Source organism: Lipophrys pholis, assembly GCF_963383615.2.
Source record: "Lipophrys pholis genome assembly, chromosome: 20".
NCBI classification, from domain to species: domain Eukaryota; kingdom Metazoa; phylum Chordata; class Actinopteri; order Blenniiformes; family Blenniidae; genus Lipophrys; species Lipophrys pholis.
Window position 1 is genome coordinate 24,860,980 of NC_137648.1, and position 13,508 is coordinate 24,874,487.

At 50.0% G+C, this 13,508-nt stretch overlaps 1 protein-coding gene across 1 annotated transcript in view; it reads right to left on the reverse strand.

The window, feature by feature from the left end:
* cubn (cubilin (intrinsic factor-cobalamin receptor)) overlaps window positions 1–13,508 on the reverse strand; it is a gene marked incomplete at both ends in the record, with an annotated part of 170,486 nt that overhangs the window by 57,355 nt on the left and 99,623 nt on the right. The window contains 5 exons of the mRNA XM_080489418.1: window positions 2,769–2,947; window positions 3,097–3,271; window positions 4,790–4,958; window positions 10,327–10,517; window positions 13,350–13,496. Of these exons, the coding sequence (XP_080345544.1) occupies window positions 2,769–2,947; window positions 3,097–3,271; window positions 4,790–4,958; window positions 10,327–10,517; window positions 13,350–13,496 (861 nt within the window). The remainder of the gene's footprint in view (window positions 1–2,768; window positions 2,948–3,096; window positions 3,272–4,789; window positions 4,959–10,326; window positions 10,518–13,349; window positions 13,497–13,508) is intronic.

Consider the following 13,508-nt stretch of genomic DNA (forward strand, 5'->3'; position numbering starts at 1 on the left):
GTCTCCTGGTTCCTGGATGAGGCTGTCAGCGCCACATTGGTGAAATCAGTGACGTATCACGTTTTGGAGTGACGCAGTGACGTAGCTCTACTGGCTCCGCTAACGGTGGAAAAAGGTTCTTTAGTGGTGCTCATTTAAGAACTGGCTCTGGTACCGGCCCTGAACTAGAACCTGGTTCTTTGTGGTGGAAAAGCCCAAACACAGGGTGTGTGTGTGTGTGTGTGTGTGAGGTTCAGGCAGCCTGTTTTGATTTATTTTTAATAAAGTACTTTACATTCTTTACTTAACATTTAAGTACAGTACAGTTTTATTTCATCTTTAAGAACAGTTTATTGTTCGTTTGCTTTTCATTTATTTAAGTACAATGTTTATTTAACTTTTCTGTGCAATATATTTTAATTGAATCATTATTTAAGTACAGTCTTTTATTTTCTTATATTTAAGCGTAGTGTTACTAATCTAACTGTGTACAATGTTACAATGGCTGACCATATTAAATATACTTCTTTAGGAGTAAAACCTCTGTCTTGTTTTTGATGAATGCTGAGGCTTACTAGGCTACTGTATAGTGTTGGTCATTATGGTGGTACTTGGAGAGCAAAGTACTTTCTGGGTGGTACTTGGTGTAAAAAGTTTGAGAACCACTGATCTAAACGCATCACAGCAGTAACTGCATCGCTAACCTCTGATTGGAAGCTGGACGCTGCTATTGGGTTAAAATGGTGAGTGACAGGATCAACAGCCAATCAGATTGTGATGTTATTGAGATAGAACGCCCCAGGGCAAGCGGAGTTTCTGGTGCTGGTCTGGGTGTCGTCATTGAAATGGGCTTCAGTGATTGGCCCTTGGGCAGGTGCGTGATGACGCACTGTTATTATCTGATGTTCTGGAGGTGATGGCGGCGAATTTAACAGAAAGATCCGGTGATACGATGGCGGACCTGCTTCAAGGAGCTCGTTTGAAGAAGAAATGGAAACTGTGAGTAGAAGAAGACCGACAGCAACAATGGAAGGGCGAACTCAGAACAACAAAGACTTTGAGCAGCATTTTACATGGATGGATTTCATCTACAAGTGATGGGTAAGTGCTAGTTTTATCCTGTTCCTGAGAGGGGGAGCTCCTGTTGAACCCTGTTGAGCACTAACTCAAACCTTCTGCCCCCAGTGTCATCGGGCAGCAGTGGAGCTGAGGTGTCTGGATCCACAGCACCAGACCTGGACACGTCAGGGAACATCGCAGCCAGAGCAGGAAGTGTGCCAGCACAGCGCACCAACACACCGGCAAGCCAGCGCACCAACACACTGGAAAGCCAGCGCACCAACACACTGGAAAGCCAGCGCACCAACACACCGGAAAGCCAGCGCACCAACACACTGGAAAGCCAGCGCACCAACACACTGGAAAGCCAGCGCACCAACACACCGGCAAGCCAGCGCACCAACACACCGGAAAGCCAGCGCACAAAGGCAAGAGGACGTGGCACGCCCGATAGCCAACACGCCCAGCACGCCAGGACGACCAGCAGCAGGACAATCTCCTGCACACACAACACGGTGTCGGAGTTGAGGTGATGCGGATCACGCCAGTGGGCACACCAGTGTCTGAGGCCAGAGTACGACAGAGTACGCCAGAGTACGACAGAGTACGACAGAGTACGCCAGAGTACGCCAGAGTACGCCAGAGTACGACAACACACATTTCCTTTCTGGGAGTCATTTTATGAAATGGATGTAAAACTGTGTAAATCTTTGTTGTACTTCAAAAACACATTAAAAAGTAAAATAATTAATGTTAAAATGAAAAATGAATTCTGATACTTTTGTTTGGTTTTTCTCTTGTATTACTTTAGTTATGCATGTATTTTTCTCTCTTCTGTATTACTGCTGTTCTGTTTATTTTTTTCAGTTTTATAATCTTGTCTCACTGGTGTTCTGGGGAACTTTATGGGTTTGAACTATGAACTGAATGTAGTGTAACTGTACCTGAAGTAAACCTGACATTCAGTTACCTTACAACCACTGTTTAATGAGGCTGGGTAAGTCATTTTCCTTTTCTTAATTTTTTTATAATAATCTCCAATTATTGTGGCTGATGGATGTGATGTTGTCACATATGGAGCCCAGGTTTAATCCTGGGATGAAAACACAGATGGAGAGAGAGAACCACTTTTTCTTTTTCTTCTTTTTGTGTCTCAGACAACTAAAGTGCAAGAAAGTCTTCAGTCTGTGCTGCTCTGCCGCCTCTGGACCGAAGACAACTCAGCTTAAAGTCCTCCCACCATGTCGGCATGGAACCGATATACTCCTGGATTATTGTTGAGAACTGGAAAATATTTTTCTTATATCATTGGGAATTCCCTCCCTAATTAACTTAAGTTTGGGACCACACACACACACACACACACACACACACACACACACACACACACACACACACACACACACACACACACACACACACACACACACACACACACACACACACACACACACACACACAATACATAAATATTTTGAAAACTGAAGTATCATTAGTAGTATTAGTAATATCACTAACTTCATGTTGCACAACACAGATTCCATTTGAACTGTTTATTTTGAAAAGCTCTCTGAGGCGGGAACAGGAAGTCTTGACTTTATATCATTTCTGCAGCTTCAAACTAAATGAGCATACTAACAGGATGGAGAAGTAATGAGCCCCTTTATCAATGAAAAGTACAGAACAGCAGAAGAACACCTGAATCACTGGATTAATCTTCTCTTGCTCACCTATGGAGAACTTTGCTTTGAATCCTTTGTGTGTGACGCTGCTGTCAGTCCGGAACCTCAGCAGCATGGACGAGCCTGTGGAGTGTTGGGTAGAAGGTCGACTGTTTCCACACAGACGGGAAATCAACTCTGAGCTGGTGGTTGAACCATCGCGCACCTCCAAGTAATCGTACATGCAACTGAGAAAAACAACCGTATGAAACAAGAGGGTTGGTAAAGGAAAGAAATCAGACCGCCTGATGAGTGCTGAGCTCTGACGGATGTACGAGATACAATCTGTAAACAAAGAGAATGAATGAATCCCAACGTGGAGTGACAGCAGCGATACCTTGTTGTGGGTTCGATGAAGAACTCGTCTTCAAAATCGATTTGTACAGCTTCTCCATTCGGTACAACGATGACCCAGACACAGTCCATGTTTGGAGGGTAATTCTGAGGGTAGTCGGGGGAAGTAATGTATCCTGGAGGATCACCATCACTGAGCTGGACCCGGCCTCCACATGCTGTCAAAGCAAAGCACCCAAGAGTGAGCCTGACTGAAGCGTATGAGGTGTAACCATGTCCATTGAGCCTGCTCACTGCTAAACCATCACCATCAACATATCTGGATATTTTCATGAGGAATATTCAGAATCCTCATGTAAATACACCTTACAACACATTACACTCACCAATTACTACAAACTCTGGTAGCACTGATACAACTTTTTACTGGAGGGATACAAGTACTAATCTTTAGCTACTTGTTGATAACGAGTAATGATACAAGTACTTATTCACTGCCAAAAAGCCTAATTCATACCCTATATGCAAACAATAGGCGAAGGCTATGCACCACTGCGAACCACGTCTGCACAGACTCTGTATCGACGCTACGTCACCTCCAACAGCCTTACAGCTTAACAGTACACCGCTCGATGCACACTGTAGGCACACGCTCCAGCTCGCAGTGAGCGTCTGTATAAGTCATACTTTAATCACGTTTAGCATGTAGCATCACTAGCGTGTGAGTCCTGAAACTTCTTAGCATGTAGCATGTAGCATCACTAGTGTGTGAGTCCTGAAACTCCTTAGCTTTTAGCATCACTAGTGTGTGAGTCCTGAAACTTCTTAGCATGTAGCATCACTAGTGTGTGAGTCCTGAAACTCCTTAGCTTTTAGCATCACTAGTGTGTGAGTCCTGAAACTTCTTAGCATGTAGCATCACTAGTGTGTGAGTCCTGAAACTCCTTAGCATGTAGCATGTAGCATCACTAGTGTGTGAGTCCTGAAACTTCTTAGCATGTAGCATGTAGCATCACTAGTGTGTGAGTCCTGAAACTCCTTAGCATGTAGCATCACTAGCGTGTGAGTCCTGCAACTCGTTAGCATGTAGCATCACTAGTGTGTGAGTCCTGAAACTCCTTAGCATGTAGCATCACTAGCGTGTGAGTCCTGAAACTCCTTAGCATGTAGCATCACTAGTGTGTGAGTCCTGAAACTCCTTAGCATGTAGCATGTAGCATCACTAGTGTGTGAGTCCTGAAAGTCCTTAGCATGTAGCATGTAGCATGCGGCATCACCAGTGTGTGAGTCCTGAAACCCCTTAGCATGTAGCATGTAGCATGGCTCGGAGTAAAATCCTCCTGATCCACTGAGCAGTTAAACTACTGAGCCACATCATTCTAACTCTCCTGGTCCAAATGTTGCTGGTGATGAAGTTGCTGGTGATGAAGTTGCTGGTGATGAAGTTGCACCAACTATCTATATTTTGTCAGAACATAATTTACAGTCTGTCTTACTTTTGTCGTTGTGATAAATTTTAAAGAATCTCCAAACCACTGACATCGCTTGTGCTTTCTTTCATCCCTGTTGAAATGACCAGTGTTTCTTCAATCAATCAATTTTCCTTTGAATGTCCAGAAGCTCCAGACATCTGTCCTGCAGCAGCTCTCAAACATGCCTATGCTTTCCTTCACATTCCATTCTGAGTCAGAATAAAATGTGTCCTGGGGCAGGAAAGCTAGAAAAGGACCTGGTACCTTGACTGCTGGCCTCGAAGAGCAGCTTGAAGCCGCCGGCCTCATCGGAGTCATCGGACACGAAGCGGATAAAGAGGTGATTATCGGTGGTGAGGAGGTGGGGGGGCGGACTGGAGCCACAGATTGGTGGTCTAAGAGGTGGAGATGAACCATCCGGACCGTTCCTTAGCTGTGGTGGAGGGAGAAAAACCCCAAATGAATAAAGGGACTCATGAGACAAAAGAGCAGTTTCCTCTCTGTGCTGAAGCAGGACTGTGATTTGCTCCAGGCTGAAGGAACTCTACAGTCCTACCAGGTGTGCTCAGTGAGCACTCCAACACACACCTACAGTGGGTATCACAACCAGCGTTGCCACAGTTACCTTGAAAACATGATTAATAGTTTCTCTTTTAAAAGTAACTTAGTTACTTTACTGGTTACTTGTTTTTAAAAGTAACTTTATTACAAAATTAGTGTAACATCTCTGCAGTTGTGTTCTTGTTGCAGTAATTCAATAATGATGTTCTGTTGGTTCCTTTTCTTTTGTGTTACTTGAATACACCCTTAGAGTGAGGCGGCCTGTGATTGGCTGAGAAGCAGGGAGGGGAAGGTGAGCAGGCGTGTGTGTGTGTGTGTGTGTGTGTGTGCCTGGTTGGAGGAGAGTGACTTCATGGAGGAGAGTGACATCATGAAGGACAGTGACATCATGGAGGAGAGTGACATCATGAAGGACAGTGACATCATGGAGGAGAGTGACATCATGGAGGAGAGTGACATCATGGAGGCCAGAGGAGAGTGACATCATGGAGGCCAGAGAAGAGTGACATCGTGGAGGTCAGAGGTGAGTGACATCATGGAGGAGAGTGACATCATGAAGGAGAGTGACATCATGGAGGAGAGTGACATCATGGAGGAGAGTGACATCATGGAGGTCAGAGGAGAGTGACATCATGGAGGCCAGAGGAGAGTGACATCATGGATGAGAGTGACGTCATGGCGGAGAGTGACATCATGGAGGAGAGTGACATCATGGATGAGAGTCACATCATGGAGGAGGACGACATGGAGGTCAGAGGAGAGTGACATCATGGAGGAGAGTGACATCATGGGGGAGAGTGACATCTTGGAAGAGAGTGACATCATGGTAGTGACACAGCAGAGTGATAAAGTTCAGTTTTATCTGTTTATTAAATGTCTAAATTAAATATTTGAAGAGGGACTGAAAAGGTTCAGTGGACTTTGTGTTTTATCCTCAGTGACTAGAGGTGGAGGAGGGTGGAGGAGGAGGTCGACTGTCTGCTGCTCCAGAGCATCCGGAGCGCACGGCGGTCCCAGAGCGTCCAGAGTGCCACTGGGTTCCACTTCACACTCGTCATTCCAATCCTCATAGAAATGTTAAACAGGTTTAGGAAAGACAGAAGCTGCATCCACTGGTTCACAGCTTCAATCACTTCATTCACACTGAGCAGGTTCCAGGTTCCCTTTGTGCAGTGGTGGAACCTTCAACACAGGTTGTGGTGGTGGTGGTGGTGGTGGTGGTGTGATAGTGGTGGTGTGGTAGAGGTGGTGGTGGTGGTGTGATAGAGGTGGTGGTGGTGGTGTGATAGTGGTGGTGGTGGTGGTGTGATAGTGGTGGTGTGGTAGAGGTGGTGGTGGTGGTGGTGTGATAGTAGTGGTGGTGGTGGTGTGATAGTGGTGGTGTGGTAGAGGTGGTGGTGGTGGTGGTGTGATAGTGGTGGTGGTGGTGGTGTGATAGAGGTGGTGGTAGTGGTGTGATAGTGGTGGTGGTGGTGGTGTGATAGTGGTGGTGTGGTAGAGGTGGTGGTGGTGGTGGTGGTGTGATAGTAGTGGTGGTGGTGGTGGTGTGATAGAGGTGGTGGTGGTGGTGTGATAGAGGCGGTGGTGGTGGTGTGATAGTGGTGGTGGTGGTGGTGTGATAGTGGTGGTGTGGTAGAGGTGGTGGTGGTGGTGGTGGTGGTGTGATAGTAGTGGAGGTGGTGGTGGTGTGATAGTGGTGGTGGTGGTGGTGGTGTGATAGTGGTGGTGGTGGTGGTGTGGTAGTGGTGGTGGTGGTGGTGGTGGTGTGATAGTGGTGGTGGTGGTGGTGTGGTAGTGGTGGTGGTGGTGGTGTGATAGAAGTGGTGGTGGTGGTGGTGTGATAGAGGTGGTGGTGGTGTGATTGAAGTGCTGTGATAGAGGTGGTGGTGGTGTTGTGATATAAGTGCTGGTGGTGGTGGTGTGATGGAGGTGGTGGTGGTGGTGTGATGGAGGTGGTGGTGGTGGTGGTGTGATAGAAGTGGTGGTTGTGTGATAGTGGTGGTGGTGGTGTTGTGATAGAAGTGCTGGTGGTGGTGGTGTGATGGAGGTGGTGGTGGTGGTGGTGTGATAGAGGTGGTGGTGGTGGTGTGATAGAGGTGGATGTGGTGTGATAGTGGTGGTGGTGGTGGTGGTGTGATAGAGGTGGTGGTGGTGTGATAGTGGTGGTGGTGGTGTGACAGAGGTGGTGGTGGTGTGATAGTGGTGGTGGTGGTGGTGTGGTAGAGGTGGTGGTGGTGGTGTGATAGAGGTGGTGGTGGTGTGATAGAGGTGGTGGTGGTGGTGGTGTGATAGAAGTGCTGGTGGTGGTGGTGTGATTGAGGTGGTGGTGTGATAGTGGTGGTGGTGGTGTGATGGGGGTGGTGGTGGTGGTGGTGGTGGTGTGATAGAGGTGGTGGTGGTGTGATAGTGCTGGTGGTGGTGGTGTGATGGAGGTGGTGGTGGTGTGATAGAGGTGGTGGTGGTGGTGTGATAGAAGTGGTGGTAGTGGTGGTGTGATAGAGGTGGTGGTGGTGTGATAGAGGTGGTGGTGGTGGTGTGATAGAAGTGGTGGTAGTGGTGGTGTGATAGAGGTGGTGGTGGTGGTGTGATAGAAGTGGTGGTGGTGGTGGTGTGATAGAGGTGGTGGTGGTGTGATAGAAGTGGTGGTGGTGGTGGTGTGATTGAGGTGGTGGTGTGATTGAGGTGGTGGTGTGATAGTGGTGGTGGTGGTGTGATAGAAGTGGTGGTGGTGTTGTGATAGAAGTGCTGGAGGTGGTGGTGTGATAGAGGTGGTGGTGGTGTGATAGAGGTGGTGGTGGTGGTGTGATAGAAGTGGTGGTGGTGGTGGTGTGATAGAGGTGGTGGTGGTGTGATAGAAGTGGTGGTGGTGGTGTTGTGATAGAAGTGCTGGAGGTGGTGGTGTGATAGAGGTGGTGGTGGTGTGATAGAGGTGGTGGTGGTGTGATAGAAGTGGTGGTAGTGGTGGTGTGATAGAGGTGGATGTGGTGTGATGGAGGTGGTGGTGGTGGTGGTGTGATAGAGGTGGATGTGGTGTGATGGAGGTGGTGGTGGTGGTGGTGTGATAGAGATGGTTGTGGTGTGATAGAGGTGGTGTGATAGAAGTGGTGGTAGTGGTGGTGTGATAGAGGTGGATGTGGTGTGATGGAGGTGGTGGTGGTGGTGGTGTGATGGAGGTGGTGGTGGTGGTGGGATAGTGGTGGTGGTGGTGTGATAGAAGTGCTGGTGGTGGTGGTGTGATTGAGGTGGTGGTGTGATGGAGGTGGTGGTGGTGGTGGTGGTGGTGTGATGGAGGTGGTGGTGGTGTGATAGAGGTGGTGGTGGTGGTGTGATAGAAGTGGTGGTGGTGTGATAGAAGTGGTGGTGGTGGTGTTGTGATAGAAGTGCTGGAGGTGGTGGTGTGATAGAGGTGGTGGTGGTGGTGTTGTGATAGAAGTGCTGGAGGTGGCGGTGTGATAGAGGTGGTGGTGGTGTGATAGAGGTGGTGGTGGTGTGATAGAAGTGGTGGTAGTGGTGGTGTGATAGAGGTGGATGTGGTGTGATGGAGGTGGTGGTGGTGTGATAGAGGTGGTGGTGGTGTGATAGAAGTGGTGGTAGTGGTGGTGTGATAGAGGTGGATGTGGTGTGATAGAGATGGTGGTGGTGTGATAGAGGTGGTGTGATAGAAGTGGTGGTAGTGGTGGTGTGATAGAGGTGGATGTGGTGTGATGGAGGTGGTGGTGGTGGTGGTGTGATAGAGGTGGTGGTGGTGGTGGTGTGATAGAAGTGGTGGTGGTGGTGGTGGTGTGATAGAGGTGGTGGTGGTGTGATAGAGGTGGATGTGGTGTGATAGAGATGGTGGTGGTGTGATAGAGGTGGTGTGATAGAAGTGGTGGTAGTGGTGGTGTGATAGAGGTGGATGTGGTGTGATGGAGGTGGTGGTGGTGGTGGTGTGATAGAGGTGGATGTGGTGTGATGGAGGTGGTGGTGGTGGTGGTGTGATAGAGGTGGATGTGGTGTGATAGAGGTGGTGGTGGTGGTGGTGTGATAGAAGTGGTGCTGGAGGTGGTGGTGTGATAGAGGTGGATCTGGTTTGATAGAGGTGGTGGTGGTGTGATAGAGGTGGTGGTGGTGGTGGTGTGAAAGAGGTGGTGGTGGTGTGATAGAGGTGGATGTGGTGTGATAGAGGTGGTGGTGGTGGTGTGAAAGAGGTGGTGGTGGTGGTGGTGAGATAGAGGTGGTGGTGGTGGTGTGATAGAGGTGGTGGTGGTGGTGTGATAGAGGTGGTGGTGGTGTGATAGAGGTGGTGGTGGTGGTGTGATAGAAGTGGTGGTAGTGGTGGTGTGATAGAGGTGGTGGTGGTGTGATAGAAGTGGTGGTGGTGTTGTGATAGAAGTGCTGGAGGTGGTGGTGTGATAGAGGTGGTGGTGGTGTGATAGAGGTGGTGGTGGTGGTGGTGTGATAGAGGTGGATGTGGTGTGATGGAGGTGGTGGTGGTGGTGGTGTGATAGAGGTGGATGTGGTGTGATGGAGGTGGTGGTGGTGGTGGTGTGATAGAGATGGTGGTGGTGTGATAGAGGTGGTGTGGTGTGATAGTGGTGGTGGTGGTGGTGTGATAGTGGTGGATGTGGTGTGATAGTGGTGGTGGTGTGATGGAGGTGGTGGTGGTGTGATAGAGGTGGATGTGGTGTGATAGTGGTGGTGGTGGTGGTGTGATGGAGGTGGTGGTGGTGTGATAGAGGTGGTGTGGTGTGATGGAGGTGGTGGTGGTGGTGGTGGTGTGATGGAGGTGGTGGTGGTGGTGGGATAGTGGTGGTGGTGGTGTGATAGAAGTGCTGGTGGTGGTGGTGTGATTGAGGTGGTGGTGTGATTGAGGTGGTGGTGTGATAGTGGTGGTGGTGGTGTGATGGAGGTGGATGTGGTGTGATAGTGGTGGTGGTGGTGGTGTGATAGTGGTGGATGTGGTGTGATAGTGGTGGTGGTGGTGGTGTGATGGAGGTGGTGGTGGTGTGATAGAGGTGGATGTGGTGTGATAGTGGTGGTGGTGGTGGTGTGATGGAGGTGGTGGTGGTGTGATAGAGGTGGATGTGGTGTGATAGTGGTGGTGGTGGTGGTGTGATGGAGGTGGTGGTGGTGTGATAGAGGTGGATGTGGTGTGATAGTGGTGGTGGTGGTGGTGGTGTGATGGAGGTGGTGGTGGTGGTGTGATAGAGGTGGTGGTGGTGGTGGTGGTGAGATAGAGGTGGAGGTAGTAATGTGATTACCTCCAGGTAGTCTCCTTGGCTGCACTGCTCTCCACTGCCTTGGATCTGGAACGGACTCTGGAAGCTGACAGAAACCCTCAAACCAGGAGTCACTTCCACGTACCAGCGGCAGTCCAGGCCGGGCAGGTAGTTGTGAGGGTAGTGAGGACTACTCAGGACGCCTCGGTCCACCGCCAGGGACCCACCACAACCTGACAACACAGCAGCCAGCACTGATCAGCCTCCATGCTTTGGAAGGTAGGGAAGGCAGGGAAGGTAGGGCAGGCAGGGAAGGTAGGGCAGGCAGGGAAGGCAGGGAAGGTAGGGCAGGCAGGGAAGGTAGGGCAGGCAGGGAAGGCAGGGAAGGTAGGGAAGGTAGTGAAGTTAGGGAAGGCAGGGAAGGCAGGGAAGGCAGGGAAGGTAGGGAAGGTAGTGAAGTTAGGGAAGGCAGGGAAGGCAGGGAAGGTAGGGAAGGTAGGGAAGGCAGGGAAGGTAGGGAAGTTAGGGAAGGTAGGGAAGGTAGGGAAGGCAGGGAAGGTAGGGAAGGTAGTGAAGTTAGGGAAGGCATGGAAGGCAGGGAAGGTAGGGAAGGTAGGGATGGTAGGGAAGGCAGGGAAGGTAGGGAAGTTAGGGAAGGTAGGGAAGGCAGGGAAGGCAGGGAAGGCAGGGAAGGCAGGGAAGGCAGGGAAGGTAGGGAAGTTAGGGAAGGCAGGGAAGGCAGGGAAGGTAGGGAAGGCAGGGAAGGTAGGGAAGGCAGGGAAGGTAGGGAAGTTAGGGAAGGCAGGGAAGGCAGGGAAGGTAGGGAAGGTGAGGATGGCAGGGCAGGCAGGGAAGGTAGGGAAGGCAGGGAAGGTAGGGAAGTTAGGGAAGGCAGGGAAGGTAGGGAAGTTAGGGAAGGCAGAGAAGGTAGGGAAGGTGAGGAAGGCAGGGAAGGCAGGGAAGGTAGGGAAGGCAGGGAAGGCAGGGAAGGTAGGGAAGGCAGGGAAGGTAAGGAAGGCAGGGAAGGTAGGGAAGGCAGGGTAGGTAGGGAAGGTAGGGAAGGTAAGGAAGGCAGGGAAGGTAGGGAAGTTAGGGAAGGCAGGGAAGGTAGGGAAGTTAGGGAAGGCAGAGAAGGTAGGGAAGGTGAGGAAGGCAGGGAAGGTAGGGCAGGCAGGGAAGGTAGGGAAGTTAGGGAAGGCAGGGAAGGCAGGGAAGGTGAGGAAGGCAGGGAAGGCAGGGAAGGTAGGGAAGGCAGGGAAGGTAGGGAAGGTAGTGAAGGCAGGGAAGGTAGGGAAGTTAGGGAAGGCAGGGAAGTTAGGGAAGGCAGAGAAGGTAGGGAAGGTGAGGAAGGCAGGGAAGGTAGGGCAGGCAGGGAAGGTAGGGAAGTTAGGGAAGGCAGGGAAGGCAGGGAAGGTGAGGAAGGCAGGGAAGGCAGGGAAGGTAGGGAAGGCAGGGAAGGCAGGGAAGGTAGGGAAGGCAGGGAAGGTAAGGAAGGCAGGGAAGGTAGGGAAGGCAGGGTAGGTAGGGAAGGTAGGGAAGGTAGGGAAGGTAAGGAAGGCAGGGAAGGTAAGGAAGGTAGGGAAGGCAGGGAAGGCAGGGAAGGTAGGGAAGGCAGGGAAGGTAGGGAAGGTAAGGAAGGTAGGGAAGGCAGGGAAGGCAGGGAAGGTAGGGAAGGTAGGGAAGGTAGGGAAGGTAGGGAAGGTAAGGAAGGTAGGGAAGGCAGGGAAGGTAGGGAAGGCAGGGAAATGTTGGCTACAATCAGATGGATCAGTAAGTATTCGGCAGACTGGGCTGGTGCTGTTCTGTTCAGAACGGGTTCTTCAGGGATCATCTCAGCAGACGGGCAGTTAATCCAGTTAATCCAGCTGGATGGACGTTTCCTCCTCATGTCATCCTCACAGAGTTTCTACCAAAGAACTGGCCCTCCATGTTCCTGAGTCACAGTCCTGATGTCCAGAGGAGGCTTCACCAACCTGTCACTATCTTCTCACACTACTAGGTGGCGCTGTCTCTTCAGCTAATGTTTGAAAGCACACGTCATCTGATAAATGAAGAAAGAGGTTCATGAGGCTTCATTTAATCACCACGAGTCACAGACTGGACGACCTCGTCTCCTCCCTGGATTTCAGATGACTTCATCACAAATCATCGGGAGAAATGCATTTATTTATTCTCAGGGTTTATTTATTCACCTCTCAGATTAGTACTTGAGAACCACGTCTAAGAACTGTGGAAACAAACGAGGCATGGAACGTTAAGTGGTTACCATAGTAACGAGAATAGACATCAAACGATGTGTCCTCCTGTTCCCCCATGGAGTCTATCTTGTCTTTTGTCCCATCTCATCTGTGTGTGAGTGTGTGTGTGTGTGTGTGTTTCCCCTCACATTACTTCATGTGTACACTGCCCCCTACAGGTCTGGCTGCTCATAGCAGCTCCTCACCAGCTTTATATGTAGGTCAGTGTAAATAACACATTTTCTTAAAGGTGGAGGGAAATAGAGTTTTTTTTAAAAACCCAGGGGCGTGTAAACGTGGCCTTAGAACCTATGCATCTTTCCTGGTGTTCCCTGTTCATTTGAATTTCGGACTTTGTTTATGCCTCTGGACATCCTTGGACCTTCGTGAACTGAAGAGAATCGGTGTAAGTGTGCTTTTGGGTGTGCCATGTTCATGACACAATGGAACTAACAGGTTTGAAGTTTGTTGAAAATGCCTTTAAAGCAGTGGTATATTGTTCCTATTGCATCTCCAAACACGTCCTCCATGAATAATGTTTGTGTGACGCGTTAGAATCTAATTAATATCTTGCATAATGTCGGCAGTCAGAATGAAAATGCCACATTTTACCTTCAACTTGTCAAATTCTGTTTTTGTCTTCAAACCTATCAATTTTATTTGTAAGGTGTCAAACACAACACAGTCCCTTCTGGACACCTTCCCAGAGCCGGTGTGGAAGGAAGAGGTGGCAGGCTCAGAGGAGGAGGCCTTCTGCTCCTCTGGCTGGGATGAGAGGAAACGATGGAACAGAGAGACGGAACGCAGACTCTCCTTGTGGTGTCTGACCTTTGGCGTAGGAAGCGTTGAAGCCTCGGCCGCTGACCAGGCTGTCTGATGAGAAGTGGATGAACATGAACTCGCCACTAGAGTGGAGCGGTCCTGGTACGTCTCGACCGCAGACTGTGGCCAACACGGGGGATATACTGGTTGGACCTGGAGGGAAAC